Source organism: Limanda limanda, chromosome 18, assembly GCF_963576545.1.
Source record: "Limanda limanda chromosome 18, fLimLim1.1, whole genome shotgun sequence".
NCBI classification, from domain to species: domain Eukaryota; kingdom Metazoa; phylum Chordata; class Actinopteri; order Pleuronectiformes; family Pleuronectidae; genus Limanda; species Limanda limanda.
In genome coordinates, this window is record NC_083653.1 from 14,773,636 (window position 1) to 14,796,171 (window position 22,536).

The 22,536-nt window shown below is 43.0% G+C and overlaps 1 protein-coding gene across 1 annotated transcript in view; it reads right to left on the reverse strand.

Moving 5' to 3' along the window:
* The window catches only part of evlb (Enah/Vasp-like b), a 29,431-nt gene extending 10,065 nt beyond the window's left edge, over positions 1-19,366 (reverse strand). The window contains exons 1-3 of the mRNA XM_061091911.1: positions 19,272-19,366; positions 2,454-2,622; positions 1,079-1,256 (exon numbers count right to left, since the gene is read on the reverse strand). Coding sequence (XP_060947894.1) covers positions 1,079-1,256; positions 2,454-2,622; positions 19,272-19,366 — 442 coding nt within the window. The remainder of the gene's footprint in view (positions 1-1,078; positions 1,257-2,453; positions 2,623-19,271) is intronic.
* Positions 19,367-22,536: the final 3,170 nt, after the last annotated feature.

Sequence of the window (22,536 nt, forward strand, 5' to 3'; positions counted from 1 at the left end):
AAGACCATTTAATAATTAAAATTTGAAGGCAAACAATAGGAAACAGTTAGAAGCAATTTGAGGTTCACACAGCAATAGAGAACAAATACAAAAAAAAATGTTGCAGATGAGAAAAAGTTAAAACTAGATAAAACGTAAAAGATAAAATGGAATAAAATATGTATATTAGTCAGTAAGATCAATGAGGAGGCAAGCCACCTAGAAAAAGGAACTAACTTCATGTTCAAAATCATTCTACTTGTCACATGATCCTCATCGTCAAGAGCTCTGTAGAATTTTTGTTTTAATCCTGAAGCACCTGGAAACTAAGACAAAATCTGTCCATGCTTTGCTGCAGCGTTTCTATAATGAAGTTATGTAAGACATCATGTCTGAATTGGGCTTCAGCTGGCAGATCATGTACCTATTCCACTAATCAATTTCTACTCCAGTGCCACACACATTATTACTTATTCTCCAAGTGGAAATTATACAACCTCAGTTTCTTTATGGTCTGAGAAAAAAAGACTTCATATAAGTAGAATCATTAAAAATGCAATATATCTATGTCGTCAAGGCATGAGGGAGGGAGGAAATTGTTACTGCTACACTGTGAGACATGACGTGTGACCAGGGGCCTAATGAATTCAAAGATTTCACTGCATTACTGATATGGATCATATTAATATCTGGCTTCATTTATAAATTACCGCATGAACTGCCATCTCTTACAGTAATTTGACAAGTCGCTATTTCAGAGAAAGTTTTCAGTGTTTTCACACAAACCAGGTCACCTGTCTGAAATAAGACTTTTATGAGAGTCGAGACAACACTTCATCTGCTGACATGAAATTTCCCAAGCTGTGTCGTGTTGGTGACTTGAGTTTAGACTGCAAATCATACCTGTGAGCTGCTTGTTCCCCTAGAAGAATGGAGCCAAGGCCAGTCGTTAATGGTTAATAATGTGTGTATGTGTGTGTGTGTGTGCACCTCCTAAAATAAGGAAATTGTCCATAATAGGCTTCCTGAGCATTTTTCCATATGTACTCATTTAAATTGGTGTGTGTGTGTGCGTTTGATGCCCTGAGGGAACACTCACCTCCATCCTGAGCACTGAGGACGTTGAGGGCAAAGAGCATGGCGTTGGAGAAGGTGGTGGCCTCCTCTTTGCTGGCGAAATTGAGGCCGTAGACCTGTCTGGCATCGCGCCACTGGTGGAAGGTCGGGGTGGCCTGGTTGTACTTGAGCCCCTTAACTATGGAGTAGTTGATTACCACCTGAGGGAGAGGAAGGGGGGGCAGATGAGAGGAAGAGCTGCAGTTAGTTTGGTAAAGGAAGAATGCAAACACATTTATCACACTGGGGTGTTGATGATTTGTCTCAAGTCGCACTGTAAGGATATAAAACAAGCATTTTTACACCAACATCCAAATATGTGGATTTATCAGCTGTCACATGTTTTTATGTGTGATGAGATCATGATCATAATTTTGTAATTGAGTTATAATATGTAACAAAAACAATGTTTGTTACTCATACATGGGTACTTACTAACTTTCCCTTTTCTGACAATTTTAAGGATTTGTACACAAATCTGTAATTTTATCTATACTGTAATGTGTGTATTACATGTAAATGAATATTATCACTAACTGCATTAGACTTTTTAAAATAACAGTTAGATGAGGATATTTCTGATTGCTTAAATCAGGATTTCTCCGATTGCCTTGAGGGGCTCCAGGGGGGTTCCTGGCAAAAAGGGAAATAATATTTTCACAATTATTTCCTCCATAAATAACAAACTGAGATATTGTGTGGCTAATTTGGTCCTGAATTTCATGCACTTCTTGAAATAAAAAGAAAAATATTTTTCAAATGGGGTTTGCATCAGTTACAGGGTCCTTGAGATGCAAAGGTTTCCTTTAAATGTGGAATTCTGTTATGTTGAATAATCCAACATCAATTCACTCTAAATATATGTTGATTTGATTTTACCTTGGTATGTTTATTAGTATTTTTATAGTTGTTATTGTGTCGGAACTACGTGTGTTATCACTCCACACATAAACACACGTGTCAAAGCTGAGAGCTAATGAGACACTGCTTTTAGAGAGTGACAGACGGGAGGCAAATTCCAGTCAAGTCACAGCGGAGACGGATTAGCGCTACTAAAGACCTTTAATGAAACACCAAGGCTAACACACACACACACAAACACACTCACACAAACTTACACACCCTATTTTCTCCATTAAACTTCCATTCAGTGAAGACAACTGCAGTATTATTTTCATGCGCGACACACAATAAGGATCTAAAACAGTCTGTTGCTATCATCCTGCACAGCAATGAACCCTCTCTCTCTCTCCCTCTCTCTCTCCCTCTCTCTCTTTCTCTCTCTCTAGTGAATGAAACTAGTAACACCCCAATCATCACTTTCCTCACACGACAGACCGTGTGTCATGACCAGTTACCTGCTGGTCCTGCAGCTTGACGCCCACCACTCTGAACGTGTTGTTGGCAGTGTTGTGGTAGATGTTGATGCGGCTGAATCCCTGCTGTCCAGGCTTTATGGGCACCCACTTCTTACTGGTGTCATCGTAGACCATGACAGAGGCCCGCGCCTGGCAGATACTCTGTTCACTGTGAATGAAAGTAGCACAGAGAAGAGAGAAAGTTAATTATAGACAGACTTTGTGAAACAGCAGATTCAAGGGAACCCCACTCCTGGTTATTCTTATAGTCCCAGACACCATCAAATTATAACGGACAGATTCCCACAAGACAAATAAAGTAAACCAGGCAACAGCAATCTCTGATTAATACTAATGCTCATTTTCATTTAACAGTAATTATATTTGTCTGAGGAAGTAAATGAGACAATTACAGTGAACAGGGCAACAACTCAGTCGTCTAATCCTGGGTTACACTAATAGTGTAATCCAAATGTAATCAAGTGCTTGCCCAGCATCTGTTGGTGTTAATGAGAGGCGATCATAATGTGTGTGTGTGTGTGTGTGTGTGTGTGTGTGTGTGTGTGTGTGTGTTTTTCCCCCAGTGTTGGGTCTGGGTCTGCCTGCTTGTCCATCTGACTGTGTAATCATAGGTCACTGAGGCTGAAACTCTCTCACTTTCCCTCACTGTAACACACCAACACCCACACACGCACACACACACACAGTACTTTTGTGTACTTTACCATGTGTTTTACAGACATAAGGGGCTATGCAGACTCTCTGCAGAATCTCTGCAGAGTTAAGGGGCAAATAGAAAACCAAGGTGCAAGTATATGAGGAGGACAAACACAGGGGAAAAAGAGCGATACAAAAAAAAATGACTTGCAAATGAGATTAACAAGACGAGTCCCATCTGTGTCTCTGCCTCTTTGCCAAGCAAAAAATTAGTGGATCAAACCCTGGGGCCAAGCAAAAGAGCTGCGTCAGGAAGGGAGAGGAAAAAGACAGAGAGGGGGGGGGGTCTCTGGGCTTTTAGATGCAGCACAGGGTGCAGGGAGAAGGCAGAGCATCATGCTTAAAGATAAAGATGATATTTGAGAGATTCTGCAGAGGCAATAGTTACAGATTTATGGAAATATGCTTGTTTGCCTACTGGGGGAGAGAAGAAAGGCACAGCTCTCACATCTGTAGACTACATTCACTGCTGGAGGTTGGCTTAGATTAGCATAAATGGTGAAAGCAGGGGAAAACATCTAAACTGGACAATAGAGATAAAATAGGGGCATTGACATCTGAATAAAACGTCTTGACAATCATTGGATGGAGTGTCATGAAATACAGACATTCAGGTCTCACTCAGGACGTATCCTCCAACCACAGATGTACTTGTTCGCAAATCTTGCATGCAGGACTGATGCTCACGCACATCAGTCCCGGGGGCCGCATGCTTTGGAGGCTGCATTTGAAAAGCAATTGCATCACAGCAGCACAACTATGTACAATTTATGCGACCGACAAAAGGCCTTCCTTCAATTCCTAAGCCACAAAGGATCCAACAGTTGGAACCTTCTGGGGCTCTCCTATCCCAGGATTCATTGTATCCTGGTGAAGAAGCTTACGAGCTAGCAATGCAGGTGGCTGGGCTGCAGTAAGTGCAACTGCTAAAAGTCGCTAGCAATGCAATGGGAAGTGCTGGACAAGCTGGCGAAACAAAAAGTGGCAGTTCCCTGTAGTCCAGTGTGTCTCATTTCGGTTTGGCCTTCGCAAACTACTTAGAGTACGGAGGCTGACTCCTTGCAATAAAGTGAATATGCCAATTTTCCAAGACTTCAGATAGCTCATATTTGTAATTTCGCTATGGGACAAACAAGCCTATTCTGTTATATTATTATAACTTATTACATGCCTAAAGAATACGGAAAGCGTGTCTGTCTTGTCACACATAGTATACAATAGCAACACGTTTATCTTTTCTGAAGACAATGAAGAGAAACACCAGGCTGATATTAGGATAAAATAAATGATGCCAGCTTGAATGTGAAAGCAGCAGGAAGCAGTTGGAACTTGTAAAACCAGGTTTCAAAATAACACAACAAAGGAAAAGAAAAGCTCCACATATCACCCTGCTGCCTGCATATAAAGCCAAGAGGTATAAATAACTTTCTCTCAGCCACGTTATCTTACATTAGTTGCTTTGATGTGCACACACTTGAAATCAACTCGAGAAGCGGAAGGGCAACTGTGTGTTTAATTTATTTTCTTTAACTTGTCGACTCTGTTAATTTTTAAAAAGCAGTTCTTGGCTACCAGCTGAAAATGGCATCAAGGGCCCAGAAGCATGAATAAATGAGGTCCTTGTGCTAAAAGAGATGTGAGCAGGAGGGGGGTGAAAGGAGGATACAGGGAGAAGGAGATGGAGGAGGGGAGAGGAGAGATAGAGAAGACAGAGAGAGAGAGAGAGCGAGAGAGAGAGAGAGAGAGAAAGAGAGAGAGAGGAGCTGAGACAACAAAAAAAACCAAAAGTTTCTCTGACTGACAGTTGTAGGACGCACGAAAAATACACACTCATACATGCACATATACACAACAGTAGTGTAGATCGCTCCAAGCCACACCCGTTAAAAAATTAACAATCCCTCTGCCGTGCATGAATAAATCAGCTGCTTCTGGATTTACCTTGACAGCGCACACTCATGCAGACACATATGCAAGAGCAGGACGCAGACACACACTTTGAATCCATCATCCTCGGTCTGCACACGACCAGCTGCTGCTACGGTAAATTTGAGCTGACAGAAATCTCGGGAAGCGGCTCAGCAATACTCTCCTCCGGTTCACCTCTGTGAGTGGAGCAGCATGCCGGAGAAATGCATGGTGGGAGTGTGCAAACAATGGCTGCAGCTCCTCGCCCGGACATTGATATTCAGCTTTGCAACTGCTGACAGTGATGAGCAGAAACAGAATCTGAACAGAAAAGAAAAGTTTCACTCTGCGACTACTCGTCTCAAAGAACACACCCAACATTTAAATGCTACTAGGGGTCTTACAATCTTTCTAAACAATAACAAAGTATGTTGTTTGATGATGTCGTGAAGCAGTGTGGGATCATGGGAATGTAAGGTTTTACTTATTCACCTAAACTTTATTCACGTTATGACAGTTAATAGTCGTGATCAATTACTTGTGACCGATACAAACAGTAAAGGGAAAAATCAGCCGACTGGCTAACTGACTAGCAGAGTGTTTTTCCTTCTTCATATGTTTCTAGCAGAAAAGGGCAAACCTTTTAAGCAAATATGACGCAGGTAAAAGGCGACCAAAATGAAACATCCTATTACCTTGAATAAGATCAGGGATTTCTCTTGGTTTGATTTTGTTGGAATCATTTTGGGTAATTTAAGTACAGAAGTCAATAGATTCTATAATATAAATCTGGGCCTAGACATTTTTTTAGACACTTTAATGAAGAATTTTTGCATTTTATATCTTTTGAGAAAGTACAAAATCAAAGATGACAACAGTGTCTTGTACAGACGGTTTTCGAGCTTAAAAAACTTCATAACATCATCAAATTTAAAGAAATGGGTTTTACGTTTGCTTTTTAGCACGAGACAAGTTAAGTTAATAGGTTACTGTGTCCAGGGTCAGACTAATGAGGATTGGTGATGATAAACATATGAATTATTCATCCACTCGGGATGTTTGCATGGTTGAAATTTTTCTTTTTTAAATGCATTTTTTTTAATCTCATTGCTCATCTCAAAATACACAACACCAAGAAACTCACACTATTAACACACAGCAAACGCATTAAGTTGTTCTTTGGGTCGTTTCGGGGTTAATAAGATGCTGTTTTCCTCTCTCTCTCTCTCACAAAATAAGACACATTTCTTTCACCACATTTCAACGTCTGCATCGCACAGGTCAGAGGGAAGCATTTCAAGAAGCATCTCACATTTCCGTCATCTCTCATGAGTCTGCTCCCACCTGGAGCAGTCTCATTCATTCACTTCTAACTAGCAGTTCTCGTCTCTATTTCTGGTGCCAAACTTCCTGCCTCCTTGCACTAAATTTACTCTCCTCGCTTCGTTCCTCTGATCCGAGATGAACGGCACAACGCGAGTTGTCATAGGAGAGGGATGCGCTTTCCGACTCATAAGGGGAGTACATTTGGAAAAAAGAAATCCACATACACACTCAGAGGAAAAGAGAAATACATACATGACAAAGCCCTGAAGCATGAAACATAATTAGCACTTTGATCCTCTCCTCTGCTGCCGAATGGCCAAGAAAACAGACAGAGGTGGAGTTTAAATTTAGTACAATAAGTGCTTGGTAATGGAGTCTGCAGCTGAAAATTCTCACGCATTTCCACTTCATTGCTCTGGTGTCAATTGGTTTTCTGTCTGGGAAACATGAAGTACTCATCTATTAAGAATGTAATTGAAAACATGAGCGGATCATTGACTTTGCAACAGCTTCTATGAATCAGCACCAGCCACAAGGCAAGTCAGCTAGTCAGGAACTAAAAACCTTAATATCAGTCGCTCTGAGTCACTTATGAGCCTTCGCTGAGTTACAAGGGAAATGTTGTCATGTATGTGCTGGTTCCTCTGTGGGCGAACACACTGCCTGTCAGTGTGCGTTCTGCGTTTTCATGTGTCAGTCTTGGTCCGTCTCTTACACTAATCTGTGCTGTCAGCTGGCCTTGTATATGTCTCGGGCCTGCGTCCACGCAGAAGGCAGGCTGCAGCTCCACCACCCTGCAGACATCACAACATCAAAGCTATTGTGCTGCTCCACTTTCTGGGGCCTCGCAGCTCAAGGCGGCGGTGCGCTAACAACAAAGAAGAAGACTCTGCCTGAAATAGACACACACTAGCATTGCTGCATGCAAATCTGGGTACATTCACAGTATAGATTCATCCAGTTTGGGTGAATGAAGGATGCATCCGTAACCCAAACATATGCCCCAGGATCAAATTTAATTAGCCTAAAAGTTGGCCATTGAACAAAATGGTATTCAATGAGGCAACATAGCTGATTACATGATCAGATGTCTATTGTTGCTGTGCAATTGCGTTTTAGCTGCAAGCCTGGAAGTCACGTCCTTGTTTTTGCAAAAATGTTGTATCAGCATAAGGCAACACACTTAGTGCCTGTGAATCTTTTGACACCGTGAAACCACAGAAACCATCCGTTGTGTGAGTGATGCTGCAGTGTTTCACCTTTTATCTCTGGGTTATCATGTTGATCAAACACAAACACAAACAAATAGAAATATGTCTTAGGCTTGACAGTGCTGAAGTAAGAAGCCTTATTGCGGAATTATGGACCTTCAAAAGCAAATGTTCTGTTGCCTGTGGATTTCTATAGCAAATCCCAAAAGAAAGCTTATAAAAGCAATTAGAATAATGTGAAAATCCTCCACAATTGTTTTGATAGGAACCCAGGTTAGCATAAACCGATGTTTGGGGACCAATCCAGCAGTAAAACTTGCAAGCTCAGGATCAAAGCTGTCTCCAGCTGCAAAAAGCAACACCAATGTTAACTCTTGCTTCTATCTCTATCAGTTCTTTCCTTAAATGTGTTTAGCATGCTACCCAGCTAGGCCGATAAGGTTGGTCAGCTTGTCGCTTGCCCATTGCAGGTCAATGTAGTGCCTAGTCTGCCTTGAAGAAGTTATGCTGCTCAGAAGACACATTATAACCTCCTGCATAATGAATGATACACTGGCTGGAGTTCTTGATAACTGACCATAACCACTACCCACACCTTTAGCACATTTAAATACGCCTTAACATTTAACAGACATAGAAGTGAGTTCTGATCAAACCACATTATTCATAGCTGCAATGATTTAAGGATCAATTTAATCAGAAAGAAACTTAATATTAAGGACATACAAATATATTTTGTATGTGAATGTGCAAGCAACTAAACTGGCGAGCAATATTATCTCTACATGGAACATTTCCAGTGGGCAGCAGTGACTGTCATAAGGAGATCAAAATTTCCTGAACTGATTTGATGGATTAATGTGACCAGTGATGCTGCTGAATCCAGAACAAGAGGTTAATACAAACCTCCTGATGCCACAGCACCACCAACACAGAGGGATAGACAAGAAACATGGAAATCACAGCAACACAGAGCTGTGTTTCACTCTCAGTTCTGTCAGAAGTGACAAGGCATCAGGAAGAATATACTGCAATTCAACAAAGCTAAAATAATATGGAGCTTTTTTCCTATCTTTCTTAAGAGCGTGGTCTTGAAATAAGATGTTAGAGACATATTCAATACAATTTTAAGAACCAAATCATAACATATTAAGGTCAAGACCTTAAAAATTGTAAGTGATCAAGCACTTTGGTGAAAAAAGATATAAAGAAGGATGCCAGGCTGTCTATATGTAAAAAAAATATAGATACATCAGTCAGGTTCTAATGTATATGTTTATTGTAACTGTTCAGGCATTATTCAAGATCAATTCCAGTCCCTTATCAGATATTGTTTAGCTTATCAGATATAAAGTGTGTGTCTGTATCTGCGAGAGTTGAAAGGGTGAGAGTTACATCCATGGTGAAGAAATTGAGAATTTGCAAACCAAATATCGGATCCTCCTCAGAGATTTATTGCTTCTCATTTGCATAGATAACAGTCCCGTTCTCTTAGCCTCAATACAGACACTACACAACAGCGGCGACCTTGAGACAACACCATCAAATCCATTTCTAACTCTACTAACAGGCCCAACTGTCCTGTCTGCAGAGTACAAGTCTCAGTCATTCATCCTCAGCCCTCATGTTGCATTCACCAGTTTTTAGATGTTAGTCCCTTCAGGCCAATGACGAGCCAGAAAATGACTATAGGATTTGACAACACTCAGCCCATTTGTCCATCACTGTTGCCGATTCACTGTTTACATAGAGGTAGTAGGGATATAACCAGTAGAAATGTAAGAAGAGTGTGCATGGATCACAGAAAGTCTCTTTGTATCCCGCAGCCAGCTGCATGGAGAGAAAAGCCAAATCCCGAGAGTGAGCTGGCAGAACAATTCACCACAAACTGTTTTTGTCTAACTCTTTACAAAATGCTCTCTGTTTTCCTAGACGGGAACAAAATTATGGAAAAACTTCAGCCTTTAAACTGGCCAAAAATGATGCACAATGAAACGTCTTGTATATGCACGCAGCAGTGTGTGTGTGTGTGTGTGCATTTCTGCACGTGAGAGCCTCATCTGCATGAAACATCAAAGCTGCATGAATCAGAAAGAACAGCTGACAGCTTAAACATTTATAAGCATGCTGGGTTAAAGCTACATTAGCAATGAGCCTCGGCTAAACCACAGCTTTTAATAGGAAATGGGATAAAAATGAGCTAAATCTCCACTGTAACAGAGCCACAGGGGTCAGCTGACATAATGAGGAGCCACTTTGGTTAAATGGCTTTATTTTACTTTAGGAAACATGAACGAGAAAGACTACGTCCCAGTTGCTGCCGCAGCTTCTGTGAAACAGGAGCTTGCTGGATGTCGTCCGTGTTTGCTCTGCAAAAAATTACACGATGCTCCTTCCCCTCAAACTTTGTAAAATGATCAAAAGGTTTCAACACGTAAATGTATTCTCTGTGTATGAAAAACTTCGACAACGCTGACACTCCACTGGAAGCTGTAGCACTCAACAGCAAGGTTTTAAACAGATTTTTGAAGAAAACAAAATAAAGTATTGTATTCCCTAATATGTTAAAAATGTTTTTCATCATTAAACAAAATCCAAAAAGCCAAATGGCAGGGGAATCAAATAGAACAACAAAAGACAATAGAATAAAACTCAGGGATCTGTAGTGACTTATTAGCTCTGTCATTTCCCAGAGCGATAGCATGTTAGGTGTTGGCAGCTACAACACAACTTGCTCTGTGAACACTTGGTTAAGGCTTATTCACAGAGCAACTCTCACATTTTTTGCGAGGATGAGATAAAGACAAAGCTCTATAACAAGTGAGCATATATGTCTCCTACATGATTAAGTAGCATTGGGCCATATTTACACATTATTAACGAAATAATCCAATATGAACACATGAATACAATAGTTCATCCCCCAGCTGATCACCTCTAGCAGTCCTCATAACGCAAGTAATTAAATTTTAAGGTGAAGACATGTTTTAAGGTGATTAAGGTCAGTGTAGGTCTGCAGGAAATCGATGTAAGTAAAAGCAATGTCCTCTGAAATTGTACAGACACGACTGTGACTGTGACTAGGTGTGTGCATGTGTGTGTGTGTGTGTGTGTGTGTGTGTGTGAGTATGTGTGTGTGTGTGCGTGTGTGTGTGTGGGTGTGTGTGTGTGTGTGTGTTTGTGTGTTTGTGTGTGTGTGCATGTTTCTATCCTGTGGTATAAATCACTGTGTGTACAGAGTGGGAGCATGTTTATGCACATATCTGTGAAGAATGGTCTGGAAGAAGATAAACTCTCAGGCTGGCTTGCAGTCTAGTTACATAAGCAGCTTCTTGCGTATTTGAGGTTCTGGTGGTGAAGGGGGGACATGGAAAAAAAAATGAAGTTGGGAGACTAAAAAGACTCAGAAGAGAGAAAAATGGCCCTGCACTGACAGAAGGCTTTTAAACAGCCTGCCTGCCGGCTCTAATACAAACACAGTTATACAACAACCCAAACTGCTCAACTTGCAAAGGAAAAGTCTAAAAATAACTAACTTTGGCTAAATGAGGTTACAAGTTTAATATGTGGAGACACTGCAGTCACTCCATATGTGTTTCTGGATGTTAGAGTTATGAACAGAGGATTTTGTGACTCAACAAAGAGGATTTTTCATTGGAAAGCTTAACTGTGACTCAGTAATAGCGTTATTGTGAAATATGACACTGCATATTAGAGCCAGAATAGAACAGCGGTTTTTAGACTTTTAATCATGTCTCTCTGGCCCAATTTCCGCAGACTGTTGTGCAAGTTAATCAAACTCTAGTCAAATTGTGCGATGCTTTAGACCAGTGGCATATAAGGACATACGAACTGGCAAAAAAAAAATGTTAAGAGAGTCTGAGATTGAGAGGTACGTCAGTAGTTAGTATTTAAAGTCTCTAGAGGAGGAATTACAATAAATCTAGAGACCCCAGAATTTTCATCTAGTGCCACTATGCATTCAAACTTTAAATCTGTAAAGTACTTTTGTTTATGAGGAAATACAAACAGGTATAATGGTCTCAGAGACAGTTGACCAGTATTAGGACAACTTAAATGGGGGGAAAAAATATTCATCCTCGTGACTTTCTGAGATTCTTCTCAATTCGGACTTTATTCTCATAATATTTCAACTTCTTTCTCTTAATTTTGTGACATTATTCTAAAAATCTCATCAAATTTTTTCAATATGACCCCAATACTCTCTGAAAATTGTAAAAATTCAAGTTGAAGAGATAAAGTTTGTGTTCATTTTGCCTTCCTCACTGGTTTAATCTCAGTGCTTGTTAGAAGCACTGACATATAAATAATTAAATAGGTGCATATTCAAATAATCTTTTCAATGATGATCAATTGTTTTTGTTTGGGTTTTCTTCAGCACCAAAGCTTGTGAATTTTAGGCAATTTATACTGAAATCACAGAGCTTCCTTCAAGCACACCCCGCTAATCCACCATTCAAAGACAGAGTTGGAAGGTTCATCCATTTATAAACCCACTGTATTCTAACTCAGCATTACAAATCCAGACTTTTGCAGTTCATATTTATTTATTTGATACAATATTAATCTCTGTATTTATTTTTTTATACACTTCTATGTGAAATCTGTCACAAGAATAATTCAAAACGATGCAAATCAAACAGTGTGTGCCTGATCATGTGTGTGTGTGTGTGCTTGGACTTCAGTGTACTCAACTTTTGTGTAATTGAAAGTATGCTAGAGCCTGGAGACCCTGCAGAGAAGGTGCATAGACACACACACTCACACACACACACACACACACACACACACACACACACACACACACACACACACACACACATAGACGCTTCTAGACTCTGCTGAGACCACGCAAGAGCACGCTAATCTGTTGGCATGACAACTGGAGTGGAATATTCGCTTGGCCTAGAAAATATGGCTGTGAAGAAAAGATGAATGAGCAGTGAATGAGAAATAAATAAAAAACAGTAGCACAAGTCTTCAGACAGGCTGTTCCTTAATTACAGACTCCACTGTCTCTGCAATAATACCACACAATATCCTGTCTCATCCTCTGACATCAAAAGACTGTCTCACCAAGCTGCAACTGTGTATTAACACGGGCTCACGCATCCATATGAGAGTGTGAGAGTCAGTGCATGTGCTGCCATGAGATGCTGTATGAGTTCTAACCTCTCCACTCGCCTTGAAGGCAGACACCGAAGATTCTGCAGACCGTGAAGCATATTCATAACTATTTGCTGTGTCTACTGTTGTTCTGCTTCAGGGGGTTTGTTGTTCTTTTTATACAAACCAATTATAAAGCCTTGACGTTGCAGGTCACAAACCTCATTTTGGTCTCATAAAACACATCTGGATTCAGGGTTTAATTCCAGCTGAAAGCCGGTGAAGTGAGTGCAAGGGATGAGGTGTCTGTTACTGCTGCTCCGCATGACGGCATAAAGCATTTAAGAGTTTCCTCAACTCCGAGCGCTAATGCAGTGCCTGGAAAAGCAGCACAGCGGTGGGGGGGGGGGACCTAGCTGGGGAGAGCTGGATCAAAAGGTTGAGATGAGGGAGGCGCTCTCCACTTTTATGTTTGGCTAATACCTGCCTGCACTATAGAGCTCAACAGCGTGGGTTCCAGAAGTGAAAACCCCATTCATTTCTTGAATAGAGATTCTGATTGACAGCCATGATATTGTTAGCATCCATGGTAGACTTACCACAAACTAGAGGGTGGATGCTATTGTAGAGGCCACAAGTTTGAATGATATCAACTGTGTTTGAAGAAACATGTGTTTTCTTCGCAAGGTCAAAGAGAAACACTGCATTACCCACAATCCTCAGGTGCAATAGCAATGCCTCTGATTGGTGGAGCTCGCTGTTGACCTTGAAATGTTTACCACAACTGTTAAATCCTGTCGGCCACAATCAGATGGTTCAGCATTTCATTACTTTTACCACAGAGCAATGATTTTCCTTTCTAATCCCAATGAGATCAGATCACTGGACAAATTTAAGAACAAACGAGCAGGAAGTAATTGCAATGATCTTTAGAAAAAAAAAGATTCTTAGTTTCTTCACTCTTCAAATAATTATGTCCTGTCTTGTACCATTACCTTTTTTTCAGTTTAACTGAAGGATTGAAACGTCAATTAAGAAAATTAGATTGAAATCAGAACCAGAGTCATTCTAAAAGTCAAAACCTTGTCCAGAGATAAAGAGAGAAAGTTCAAGTTCTGAGATATGAGGCAGGATTTTAATTCTTTACTGTGCTCAGAAAAAATAAAAAATTGTCACGTTAATATTATTTGTGGTGCAAAAGGTCTAGAAGAGAGTCAAGCTTACTTTGGATGGTTAAGACTCCCAATAGATAAAATGCCTTGCATCCTACTGACTTATCCTCACATCGCAAGGAGTAGATGACAGGCGGAACAATAGAAATTAAAGGACTGTGTGTCTGACCTCGCTTGACTTATACAACATCAGATAGACAGAAGGGAGAGTGGAAAATAACCGCGAGCCTCGGCGGCGGAGGATTTAGACTTTGGATGGTCCTTTATGTCTCTGCAAAGACGGCGCAATAATCCTCTGACATAACAGAGGAGACAAAACAGGGTCAATAGATCCCTGATGAGTTGACTGCAGCCTTAAACAAACTAATTAATCTGCTCTAAATCCATTGCATCCGGACTCACAGCTGAGATTTTGATAAGGTGCATGCAGATGAGATCGGAATTGTGCAAGAACATGAAGAGCACCTTACAGGAAGAATCAGACTTTTGACATTTGACAATTGACATGTCTTTTTCATCCTGAGATGAAGGGGGGCAGTTTTGTGCCCCTCACCTGTTAAAATGTCATTAACATGCAAAACTCATGCAAAATATTTTCCAGATATTTTACTTGGTGGTTTGCTGGATAAGAACTGGAAAATGCTGGGACACTTGCATTCTCACATCCAGGTTCAGTGCATGTCTGAAGTAGCGTTTGGTGAACTTGACAGGTGCTGGTGGGTGGATTGTCTGTTTACCCATGTTTCCAGTTTGCATGCAAAGCTAAGTTAAGCTAACCTGCTGTTGGCTCCGGCTACATATTTCCTTTGGCCAAGAAATTATTATTCCACTAAATGTTGAACTATTCCTGTTCTCTCCCATGTGTGGCATTAAAGGCTCCAAGTCCACCATGGAGCCAGACATTCCTGTCTACTTTGCCCGGATTAATGAGCGTTAGCTGGAATGTTTAATACCAAGTCTAGGGCCTCGGGTCGTCCTTGTCTACTTCCGACTGAAGCTGAGCACGACTGCAAACATATTAAAGGAATCAAACTTTGTGGACTTCCACTGGTGAATGTGTATCTGCATATATGGGAGGTCAGTCGTTGTCCCAGCAAGCCTAGGCACGAGCCTCCGTATCAAAAAGGTCCAGCAGAGATGTTCGGACCCCATGCTGAGCGGAAGCGAGCGGAAGAAAAAGAAGGCGGGAGAAAGAAGATGAAACGACCAAGGGACAATGAAAGAAACTGAAGACAGAGGAGAAAAAGATAAAAGATGACGGAAACAGAAATATAAATCAAAAAGGCGGAGAGACACAGAAGATATGCTACAGAGCATGGGCAGCTTTAAAAAATGTATGTCTCTCCATTTGGCAGAGGGGAAAATATTTCCCAGCAGAGAGACGACTTTAGGTGAGAACATAGATGGAGCATTAACACCCAGATAGCCTGAAACGAAAACACTTCCCCGTCCCGGGAAGACGAAAGTGGAGGAAAAGGAAGCAGTGGTGATGCCCCGAGGCTGAGCTCTCCCTACCCCATGATGCCATTTAACTGCTGCTACTTACTGTGCAGCCTCACACACAAACACACACACACATCCACAAACACACACACACAGCGCAGACGTGTTTACATGTGCTCCATTTTACAGTTGAGCGTTGAGCTGAAGGCCATTAGGTTAAGTGCTCTCGGTGCAGACCTGACCGTCTGCATAGAACACACAACCACTCGCACGCATCTGTAATTGGCAGACTCGTCCTCCTTTAAAAACACACACAGCGCTGCAGTGCACATGTGGTGGTGTACTCTTCCTATTTGTGCCACAGATCATCAGTCAGTGGATTCATTGACCCAGAATATTTCACAAATTTCCAGCAGTGCTCTTCCCATGTTTGACATGTGGGCGCTGTGGCCACCGTCTTTAATCTGTCAGACCGCGCTCGGCTCAGGGAATAACGCAGACATTCGGTCTCCTCTGTGAATCCTGAAAAACACAGAGCCCTTTCCATCAACCCCAGGCCTAATCCTCAAGCAATAACTTGCATTACAGCAGCTCTTGGATTTAAGTCAGAGGCTTTAAAGGTGAATGAAGGGAGTGAAATCCTGTTTTAGTTCAGACAGAAAGCAGGGGGGGGGATTTCAGGAAATCCAAATATATCTTGATTTAAGCAGACAGGGTGATAATTTTGGACAAAAGCAACCATCCTCACATTCACATCTCATCTCTTTGTTGGGTTGGGTTGGTTCTGCTGAGCTCTCACTGTGTAGAACTTGTATTTCCCCCCCGTTTTTGTTGTTATGTTGACCCTGCGGTACGCTGGTGACCCGTCCAGGGTGTACCCGGCCCCCTCAAAGGATAAGCAGTTTAGATAATGCAAGGATGGATGGACGGACTGATGTTAAATATACGCCATGTCGGGGTAAGTTTATATCGATTTTCAAAATTCATCCCTCTGATAGACAAGTTCTCGAAAAGGAGCTACTGAACAGCCTTTTTTTAACAGCGTGTTTTTTAGCAAAGGAATAATGAGAAGAACAGAAGAAGATGGTAGCTGTCCTTTCCCGGCATATATTTGACAACACTGCCAGTAAATGACCTCATCTGATGATGTCATAGAAACATAGATTGGGGAAATCACATAAATAACAGTCAAAGGAAACAGAAAACAAAGAACAATATCCCCTGTTGAATTCTTCGCTTACTCAAATATTCACAAAGCTAATCTCCAAGTCATTTTACAGCCCTCAAACAATATCACTCTACTCATATATTGCTTCTGGAGACAAGAGCGGCCGCTAGTTAAAGTGGCTGACCGCTCGTTTGACAGAAAAATATGAAATATGTTTAAAAAGGTTATATTTAAAAGGTTATATTTTTAGGTTTCACTAATGAGACACATGCCCAACAATAGGCTGCTTTGCTCCCTAAGAAGCAACTGAGAACTACATAGACAATTATAAATGGAAATTATGAGCTGCTTCAGAAACTTCCCTTATTTACAAAATTACACACATTGCAAAAAAGGCTGTGTTTGCAGCTTTAGAGGTCACTGAAGCATAGGGTCCCCCCCCCCCCCCCACACACACACACACACTCTCTCTCTGTATGTATGCATTACTGTATGTATGCTCTCAAAGATTGGCCGCTGCTGGTTGTCATGGTTATCTGGCTTTACTGTGGCTACATCTACCCCGGTCACCATGGAGCCCAGCCTCTCTCTCATACCCCAGCATCCCTTGGAAAGGTTTTTCAACGCCAAGAGCCACGCCAAAACCATGTTCAATCAAATCCTCAGATTTTGTTTTTTCCACAAATCAACACAGCTCCTCTTTTCTCCTCTAATTCCACATCCATCTATATGACTGTTTCCCTCTCACATTTAAAATCCACTCACTCTTCCTTTTGCTTAGCTTTGCTTTTCTCACCATCCCCCCCCCTTTCCCCTGGTCTCTTATTCTCTCTTCCTCTCCATGCATTTCTCTCCTCTCTCTCCCTCTGTGTCTCTCCATTACCTCCCATCTTTCTTCTTCCCTCTCACTCCAGCTCTAATAAGCCTTCCTTGTTAATAATAGGCCTATGGATATGCTGCCGTGGAGCTGTAGTCATTTCCTGTTCACGTCGTGCTGAACTAACTTCAACAAAAATCGGCACGGAAATAGGCAGCCTGTTTGTTTGTTTGTGTGTGTGTGTGTGTGTGTATGTATGTGTGTGAGTGTGTGTGTGTGTGTGTGTGTTTGTGTGTGTGTGTGTGTGCGCATTGACATCTCTGTTGGCTTGTTAAAGTGTGTGTCCATTGCATAAAATCAGATTTGCGAAAAATGTACATTGCTTAAGGGGCCTGAATTGGGCTTTGTAAAAACACATCTTACTTTAAACCTCTTTAATCTCTGTGAATGTACCCATGGTTTGTGTGTGTCGGTGTGTGTGTGTGTGTGTCGGTGTGTGTGTGTCCGTGTGGGCCTCCGTTATGTGTCCCTCTTGCTTCGGGATAGTGAGAAACTGGGTTTGGGGATTTTGTTTCTCATGACACTCAGACACATCCAACACTGATATTTGCTGACATGTCCTGATATTTGCTGATGCAGTCATTTCACTGAAAGCCACAGAGGTAAGGCTGCAGTGGATCCAACCTGTTTAATTGTTAATTAGGCTTCAAAAGCAGGGAAAAATAACCTTCTGGCCAAAGAATTAAACACTAACATTAGGTTCACAGCTGGCATGACATGTATAGAATCGCAATAGAGTTTAAAATGTGATAAATTAAGTCAAGCCCCAGGGTGACTTAAACGAAGTAGGCGTATAGTCACGGCTCTATTCCATTTTCCAATGCTTTTGTATCACAGGTACTTAGAAAACTGGGCCCACGTTACTTTCCCTGTGTTATATTCTTTCCCTTTCTTTCCCATGGTGGCGCCCTGCTGTGAACGCCTTCAGACTCCTGTAGCGCCACCGGGGAGCCCAGCCAGGCCGAGATAGTGACACGCTGTAGCCCCATAAAGCTGCTCCAGCCCCGGAGTACCGGCCCAAACTGAAGCTGCTTAGTGGGGCACAACTCCGGCTGAGTCCCTTAAAGCTGCACTAATCAGAGCTGTTAGAGGAGGAATCGTCAACTGTATCACACAACGGATTAGAAGGAAGTGTAGGGCTGTGGATGCAGACATGGGTGGAAGGACGGGGATGGATACAAGGACACTCTGCAAAAATAATAATGCACGCTTCACTGAACAGAAACGACCAAAATGTTCTTGTGTGGTTGTCACACAGCATCAGCTCTGACTCCTTGCACGCCTGGATGCAACAGCCACATCCTGCACAATCACATCTCCACAAGACAAAGAGCAGGGGAAGCTGTTGCATTTCTGGGCATGCGTCTTTGAGGGCTGTGCCACCACGACGGCAGGCGTCAGCTTGGGATGCAACGGTTCCACCCTGAGCACTTCCTGCGTTGACTGAAGAGGAGGAAACAGAGAGAGACCCAGACACAGAGAACAAAAGAGCTACATTGGCGGCAAACGAGCGGGCCAGAGCGGCCGCGGGTCCCCAGATCGCAAATATAACACAACTGCACCACTGTCACCCCCTCTGTCCGAACTTGGCAAGCTCCTCTATATGCCATCCGCGTGCTCTGCTTTCCCCAGGAGCTTTACACTTTTCTGCACAGCGAGCTGACATATTAGCATGCAGCCCCATCCCCCTGCAAGGGCAACCAGCCGCTCACAGCAGCACCCATCGTACACTGGAACCTTGTATATGCAGCAGCAGCTGGGGAGCTGTCGGACGACCATGATGCTTTATAGCCACATCTACAGTGGATCTATAAGGCCGCTCAGCTGATAGAGACATTAATGACCCCCCCCCCTCTTCCGGAAGCTTACCTGACTGTGAACTCAGCTAGCTGCGGCTGAGCCCCCGGTTCAGCACAGTAGATCTGGGGGAAGTAAAATCTGTGAGACTGAAGGTTGATGTCCATGGTGTCCACACGCACACACACAGCAGCAGACACACCGGTCAGCCCCGCTCCACGACTTCAAAAACAGTGAAAAGAAATGTCTGTGACAGTCCTGTGTCTTTTTTTTTGCTTCGTCTCCCTCAATTCCGTCACTGACACTTCCACTAAAGGTGAGAGGTCGGTGAGAGCATCCTTCTTCCTGAATGGTCACAAAAACGCTACCGCCGGGAAGGCATCCCCCTCCTCTTTCGTCTGGTCCGTGCACAAAACATTCAATCACCTCTGCTGCCTGGCACCCAGCAGACACACTAACCTATTTCCCCACTAGCAGCCACTGTACACTCAGCAGCTGGGAGCACAAGAACAAAGATGACTAAAAAAAAAAAAAAAAACAGATGATGCCTCCTCAAGGACCAGGAGAAACCAAAAAAATAATCCAGTTTTTTTTTTCCAGTCACTAATTCATCCTTTCGTTGGTGGAGAAGCAAAATTAGCTGAAAATGGAGGAGGAATGTGAACTGTGAGGGAGAAAGAGAGCCTTAAAAATGTGAGAGTAGCCCTCAGCAGCCACATACAGAGGAGAGTGAATGGGAGATGAGAGTCCTTTGGTTTTTACGCTTCAGAGACAGAGGAGGGGGGGGAACGAGAGAAAGAGAGAGAGAGAGATGGAGATAGAGAGAGATTCCCGGTGCTGTGAGGCGTTGCCCTCGCACTGCCTCTCCTCTCTGTGTCTCATTGGATTACCTCCTCCCTCTCCACCCCCTCCTCCTCCCCCCCCCACATTCTCCCCTCCCAGCTGTGACAAGAACGATGGGCCGCCAGCCCCGGAGGCTGCTGGTCCTGCCCCTCCTCCCCCCTACTCCATCTCTCCCCCTCTCTCTTCGTCGTCGTCGTCCTCCTCCTCTCCCTATTTTCCTCCCCTCTCCGGGTGGCGGGATTGGCTGAGGCAGGAACGCGTAAGCCCACATGGCGAGAGGGAAGAGAGGCCAGGGGAGGAGGAGGAGGAGGAGCAACAGATTCTAATTCATCTGATGGCTCCCGTCTTTTCTCGCTTATGATTTGAGGCGGCATGCCAAGCTCGGGTGGAGCTCGGGATGCAACACACACACACACACACACACACTCACACACACACACACACACAGACACAGACACAGACACACACACACACACACACACACACACACACACACACACACACACACACACACACACACACACACACTGATGAGACAGTTCACTGGATGTTAATTGACAGAAAGGGACACAGGTGGAGAGAGAAAAGGCAAAACCTCCTTCTGTTGAAACCCAGTAACATGTGGCTCGATATGCTGTAAACATAATGAATGAAAACCCCACACACAGTTATAGGAAAATGCATTTTCATGTGCACGTCTGCTTTGAAACTGAATTCAATAAAATCTTTGCGATGTGGGTCAGACAAACAATAAGCAGCCAAATCGGAGTGTGCAATTTTCTCTTGCTGCATCCCTCTATATCCAGATGTGTGTAGATTATATGTGATATAAGTGGTGTGCGGCCATAACACTAATCTTCTTGGCTTACCAGTAACCAATAAAATCCATTGCATATTTACTGTACATCCTCCGACATACCAGAGAAATATCCCACCAGGGGTCTCTTTCTAGTACAGCTCTCTCCGCTCACATCACCCACATCTGCCCTGCTGTGTTTCGCCGGCAGGAAATTGTATTGATTGGTCTACAGCTGCAGAAGCGTTGTTTGGCACGGTTTGCTCTGTAATCAGCGTGGACGAAAGTGGACGCAGCAATTTGACAGCGATTCGGTGCAGGTTGCTCGCCTTCCGGTGGAGGTGATTGGCCACGAATCTTCGCGCCAATAAAATGTCATCCTTGTTCATCCTCTAATATCTGTGTGATATCAGCTCACAGATCTGTCAGACCGTGGAAACACTCGTCTAACTTAGGTTGCTAAAGTCTGCTTGCACTAAGTTGCATCATGCAGCGTTTCTCAAAGGAACGAGGCGTCGTTAAAGCTCAGCAGAAATTCATGCACAGATTTAAAGAGTTGCTCGGGCAAATTCAGAGGCTTGCAAGAGATATGTTAAAGGTTCAGTGTGTGGGATTAAGGGACGCCTAGTGGTAGGGTTGCATGTTGCAGCTTAATACCCCTCACCTCACCCTCCTCTTCCAAACATTAAGGCCACCTTCAGGTGTTTAGTCGGCACTGGTCGCTTTTTGTCTTATTTTCAGAAAAATTACTCACAAAAGTGAAACGGACAATATAATTGTCTGTTAAAGTGCAAAGCTTTTACCACAAGTGATTATTTTGTGGGATTTTCGCTGGATTTATGAGCCACATGAACTATTTACAGAGGCCAGAGTGCGTCCACGGAGATTGTTCACAGGATTGTAAAGTCAATATATGACATTCTTTCCCAGTTAAACTGCAGCACGCCCTGGACACTTGCCTTTTCTCTGACACTCCTCACTGACTGAGGACACTCACCAAGGCATTATCACTTTATTGTAGCTAATGCATCAACTTCTTCTTCACTTGAAAAGGCAGCGAAAGACTGGGAGTCGACACTAAATCCTCTTCAAGTCATTCATCCCTCCCGCTCAAAAGAAAGAGTCGTATTCTAGTCGTCACAACAGACAGTGTGAGATTCTCCATCTGAGCAGAGGAGGAACCTAAAACAAGAAGAGGAAGGAAAAAAGCAGCAGACTGACAGATCAGGGGTCACAGATGGAGTGAGAGAGAGTGAGAATCGTTTTTTGCAACAAACGGATGATGGAGGGGAGTCAGCGGAAGAGGATAGAGCAGACAGATGGCGGGACAGACAGACAGGTAGAGGGAGTTAAACGCCTGAGTGGGATGGAGATAAGCTGGATGGAGAGACCGCGGGAGAGAGAGAGTCCGGCGGAGGGCAAGAACGTGGGGGGAGGGAAGCAGAGGAAGGAGGAAAAAGATGGAGAGAGAAACAGGAGGGGAGAGAGGGCATTACAGCCTCCACTTGCACAGACAGTGCACCCATCCCCCAGCACTTCCTGTGTGAGCGGCAGGTTAAACCTCAGCAGCAGCATGTGTTATAATCCTCAGAGACTCAAACCTCTGTTCACACCAACTACAGCTTTTACAGAGTGCACGTTTCCACCAATCACAGCAGGACAGGTCCAGGTGTTCGTGTTCCTGATGACATCCAGTAA